The following is a 5,627-nucleotide window of genomic DNA, read 5'->3' as shown; positions in this document are numbered from 1 at the left end:
CAAAAAAGATAATTAAACAACATTACAAATTAGAAGACAAATGTTTAACACCGGACCTTATTCATAGGTGGAAATAAAATATTAATGGTCATTATTTTCTCGCCTAATCTAGAGTTTTTCATTTTGGGCTCAGTTTTAATATTTATAAGCTTAAAATCTTTTAGGCTGGATTTAGAACTAATTAAAAGCATTATCATACTTGAAAACTGTGTAGAGAATTCATTTGTATAAAAGAAAAATAGAAAAAATTCATCTTTTAGATTTAAAGAATATTTGAAATATCATGGGTGCGGACAATTCCACAGAAACTTTTCCAGCTTTAACTTTTTTGCTGAAGCACAGAGGAGTGGGTCTGTAACCCCCCAAATCTGGCCTGATACCATGAAGTCCATTCTAAGACTCATGGCGACCCCCGGTGCTACAGGGTAGAACTGTCCGACAGGGTTTCCTAGGCTGTCATTTTTACGGAAGTAGATTGCCAGGTCCTTCTTCCGCAGCACCACCGGATGGCTTTGGACTGCCAGCCTTTCGGTTAGCAGGCAAGCATAAACTCAGGGAACTCAGTTGGTCTCTAATATAACCCAAACCAAATCTAACCTGTTGACATTGCAACCCTATCTATAAACAAATCAAACCAAATTCATTGCTGGGGAGTCGAGTCTGACTCATAGGGACCTTGCAGGACAGAGTAGAACTTCTCCACTGGGGCTCCGAGGCTGCAAATCTTCATGGGAGCAGACAGTCTCATCTTTCTCCAGAGAAGCAGAAGGGGTTTGAGACACTAACCTGGTGGACAGCCCAATGCTTAACCCACTATGCCACCAGGGCTTCACTTAACACCACCAGGACAGCACTTAACAACAACAACAAACGGTTGTTATTAGGTGCCACAACTCTAGACTACTGTTCAAATAACTATGACTCCCAATCACTGATGGGACGCCACCTCCCAATACCAAGGAAATTCATAGGTCTGAGGCGCTACCCTCTGGTTAAGATTTAAGCTGTCGAACTATCTAGTCAGAAAAAAGGTAAACAATTAATTCTAGGGACTACATCAAACTTGGGAATGATTGGGACCATGGGTCGCCATGAACTGAATTCAGAGACAATGCAGAACCGTGCAAAGGTGCTTTCAGAATGGACAGGCCTGGCCACCAGTGTGAGGCGCATCTCACAGGTCGGATCCCTCTGGGACTCCGGGCTCCTTGCCTCCTCCACAGGCGACAGGGAAGATCCCTCCTGGGGATGGCTGGCCTCTCACTTCAGACACTTCCTCGGGCAGGTACTGCTCAGCGGTTGCTTCTGGGGGAAGGGACCCGGCTGAGAGCAAAACCAAGAAAGCAGAAACAGTCAGCTGTGTGAGAATACCCTTTGGAAAGTTATTCAATTTTAAACATCCAACCAGAATCTAACCTGCGGCCGTTAGGTTAATGGCAAGTTAGGGCAATTCGATGGGATGACCGTCATCTTTACAGAAACAGACCACCTGGTCTTTCCTTCCACAGAGCCATGGGTGGGTTCGAACTACCAACCTTTTAGTTAGCAGTAGAGTTTTTGAATCACTGGGGTTCCTATTTTAAACAAGCATTTAAGGAAATTACCTTTTGATTTAAAGGACATTGCAAATATTCTGAAAGGAGCCCTGGTGTTGCAATGGTTAACTGGTTGCTGAGTGGTCATCGGTTTGAACCCACTACTGCTTGGCAGGAGAAAACAGCTTTTCTTAAAGATTTGGTTGTTGTTGGGAGGTGCTTGAATTCAGTTCTGACTCATAACGACACTGTGCACAATCAAATGAAACACTGCCCAGCCCCGTGCCATCTTCACCACTGTGCCTGTATTTCAGCCCAAGGTTATGGCCACGGCGCCAGTCCATCTCACTGACGGTCTTCTTTTTCACTGACCAAGCATGATGCCTTTTCCAGAAACTTGTCCTTCCCGGTGAAATGTCCAAAGTTCATGAGATGAAGTCTCTTCTTAGTCTGACTGTAGACCGGAGCTTGGTAGGTCCTGAAAGAGCTCTCAGGAAGGAGGAAAGAAAAGTACCCAGGAACTGGGCAGTAAGCATGCTTCTAGAAAGTTCTACAGGAAGTGGTCCACAGGCCTGGCTGCATGGCATAGGCTGTGGAGGAAGGCACACAGGAGAGGTTGCTGACAGAATCACGGATCAAGGGACCCTGGAATTTACTGACAAAGAGGAGGGGGCCGCAGGACTGGTTTAGGCATGAGTGTCAGATACAGGGCAAATTGTTTTTAGTATAAATACGTCCCAAAGAATGCATGGGATATTATTGTACAAAGCTGTTGTCGCACTGTGGGATAAAGCACTGGGTAGCAAAGCCAGTTTGTAACACAGGGTCGATGGTTTAAATTTACCAGCTGCTCCTTGGAAACCTTATACAGGGTCGCTACGAGTCAGAACTGACTCGATGGCACTTAACAACAACCTAGTGTTGTTAGGTGCCACAGAGTTGGTTCCTACTCATAGCGACCCCATGTACAACAAAACAAAACAACACCCAGTCCTTTGCCAGCCCACTGTGTCAGTCCATCTCATTGAGGGTCTTCCTGTGTTTTGCTGATCAAAGCATGATGTCCTTCTCCAGGGATTGGACCTTCCTGATAACGTGTCCCAAGTAAGTAAGGTTAAGTCTCATCGCCCTGGCTTCTAAGGAACATTCTGGCTGTACATCTTCCAAGACAGATTTGCTTGTTTTTCTGGCAGTCCATGGCACTTTCAATATTTTCCAACCACACCATAGGAGCTCCGGCAGCGTAGTGGTTACGAATCGGGCTGCGAACCTTAAGGTCAGCAGTTTGAAACTACCAGCTGTTCCGCGGGAGAAAGATGAGGCGTTCTGCTCTCGTAAAGATTTACAGCCTCGGAAACCCTGTACAGGGGTCGCTATGGGTCGGAACCGACTCGACGGCACTTAACAACAACAACACCATATCTAAAGGTATACATTTTTCTTCCATCTTCCTATACACTGCCCAACTTTTATATGCAGATGAGGTGACAGAGTATACCACAGCTTGGGTAAGGCACACCTTAGTCCTCAAAGTGATATCTCTGCTCTCTAACACTTTAAAGGGATCTTTTGCAGCTGAGTTGCCCATTGTAATACATTGTTTGATATCTTGACTGCTGCTTCCATGAGCATTGATGGTGGATCCAAGTAAAATGAAATTCTTGGCAACTTCAATACGTTCTCCATTTATCAAGATGTTGTTTATTGGCCCTGCTGTGAGGATTTATGTTTTCTTTACATTAAGATGTAAACTATACTGAAGGCTGAAGTCTTTCATCTTCATTAGCAAGTTATCCAAGTCCTCTTCTTTTTTTCAGCAAGCAAGATTGTGTCACCTGCATATTGAAGGTGTTAATGAGTCTTACTCTGATTCTGATGCCACGTTTTTCTTCATAGATTATGTGCTCAGCATACAGATTATTTGCTCAGCATACAGACTGAATAAGTATGATGAAAGAATACAACCCTGACACACACCTTTCCTGATTTTAAACTACTTGGTGTGGCGCTGTGGGCTAATGCGTCAGACTGCAAAGTCATTTGAACTGCAAGGTCGGTGGTTCAAGCTCACCAGCTGCTTCTTGGAAACCTTATACGGGGTCGCTATAGGTCGGAATCGACTCGATGGCTCTCAACAACAACAGTGTTCCCTTGTTCTTTCCGAATGGCTGCCTAGTATAGGTTCCACATGAGCACAACTAAATTCTCATTCTTCGCAATGCTATCCATGTTGTTGTTATCTGCTGCCAAGTCGGTTCCGACTTGGGATTCTGAAGAGCGGCTGGTGGGTTTGAACTGCCGACCTTGCGGTTCACAGTCCAATGCTTACCCTACAGCGCCACAGAGTTTGTTATTATCCACACAGTCAAATAACTTGGTATAGTCATTAAAACACAAGTAAACATCTTTCTGGTATTGTCTGCTTTTCAGCCAGGATCCATCTGATATCAGCAATGACATCCCTGGTTCCATGTCCACTTCTGAATCTTCATCAAAATTTTCCTTGCATGTGGTATTAATGACATTGCCTGATAAGTTCCAGGTTCTGTAGAATCACTTTTCTTTGGAACAGACATAAATCTAGCTCTCTCCCCATTAGCTGGCCACCATTTCTAGGCATTAACTAGAGAGCGCTTCCCATGGTGCATCAGTCTGATACATTTCAGTTGGAAGTCTGTCAATTCCTGGAGCTTTGTTTCTCCCCACTGCCTTCAGTGCAGTTTGGACTTCCTCCTTCAGTACCACTGGTTCTTGATCATATACTATCTCTTGAAATGGTTGAACATCGACCAAATTCTTTTTGGTACAGTGACCATACTTACCAACTACCAATCCTTATGTTTTGTTTCAAACTTTTCACATTCTAATCACCAAATACTATCAATGTTGTATGCTAAATGTTAAACAACCACCCACTGGCTGTCATCGAGTTGAACTGGGTGTCTTCGGTTTCATTTGGCCGCTCTGGGAGGAGTGAAAAAGGCTGGGAACACACACAGTCAAGGATTGGTCTGGAATCCACTTTTAGGGTGACAGCAAAGACTCAGGCTGCTCCCCATCATGGCCTCTTATGCTTGTTGTGAGGCTGTCTGGTGTCCAGTCAGGCTCTCTAGTTCTCTGTTATTGGAGGACAGGAAGGGGGAACAAACAGCTCTGGCACCGGAGCTAGGTGGGCCTTCTCTTTCCAAGTCCTTGGGTGGAGGTAACCTACAGGTTGGCAGTTCAAACCCACCCAGCTGCAGAAAGGTCTAGAAACATGACAGGTGAGAAACCCCTACAGAAGACTTCTAGTCTGTCACGTGGGGTTGTCAGAGTCAGGTTTGGTTACCCGGGCCCCTCTTAGAATCTGGTGGAGGAGACCCAGTGGTCACTGAGCTGGGTACTGGTGGCTGCTCCCAGGGCCCAGGGGCTGAGGCCTGTGACGCCCAGCGGCTCCACTCCACCAGCCGACGGGAGAGCTTGCAGAGTGGACGCCAGGTGCAAACGTGGGTCACAATGAGCTGGCAGCAGGCGTGTGGCCAGTACAGCCTCCACCTGCAGGTCAGTTGTCCCTTCATCGCCACACTGCTCTGAGCAGTGGTTCAGTAACTGTCCCCACTTGATCAATAATCCGATGGCCTGCCTCCCAGGACGTTTTTGAATGCGTCCCCTGCAGGTGGCTCTGACTTAAGACCCAGGGAAACTCACAATGAGAGAAAAACATAGCCACGTGGAAAAAGAATTCATAAAAGAGGTACCGGCTTCCTTCTCTGCCTCTGTGCGGCCCGTCTGCTCCTTCTTTCTTGTTCGTCTCCCTTTCCCGGAGGCCACGGCCTTTCCAAGCTGGGGGTTGCACTGCTCCAAGTGTCTGCTCATGTTATCCTGTCGGGGAAAGGAAACGGAATGCGTAGTGAAGGCTGGCCTGTGGAACACACGCTCCGGACGTTGTAAAGACTATATGCATAGGGTTGTGTAATCTTCACCACGATCAATTTTAGAACATTTGCCCAAACATTTAGAATCACACTCTAAAGAAACCTTCAGCCCTTCCTGGGAGTTCTAGGTGGCGCTAAACAGTTAAAACACTCAGCAGCTGACCACAGATGGGAGGTG

The 5,627-nt window shown here is 46.2% G+C and overlaps 1 protein-coding gene across 1 annotated transcript in view; it reads right to left on the bottom strand.

The window, feature by feature from the left end:
• Nucleotides 1-1,174: 1,174 nt before the first annotated feature.
• The window catches only part of CTCFL (CCCTC-binding factor (zinc finger protein)-like), a 38,123-nt gene continuing 33,670 nt past the window's right edge, over nt 1,175-5,627 (bottom strand). The window contains 2 exon segments of the mRNA XM_006839311.1: nt 1,175-1,305; nt 5,273-5,396. Of these exon segments, the coding sequence (XP_006839374.1) occupies nt 1,175-1,305; nt 5,273-5,396 (255 nt within the window).

The sequence above is a fragment of the Chrysochloris asiatica genome, unplaced genomic scaffold, assembly GCF_000296735.1.
Source record: "Chrysochloris asiatica unplaced genomic scaffold, ChrAsi1.0 scaffold00023, whole genome shotgun sequence".
NCBI lineage: Eukaryota > Metazoa > Chordata > Mammalia > Afrosoricida > Chrysochloridae > Chrysochloris > Chrysochloris asiatica.
Note: the sequence above shows the minus strand (reverse complement) of the source record. Positions and strands in the feature narration are given on the sequence as shown.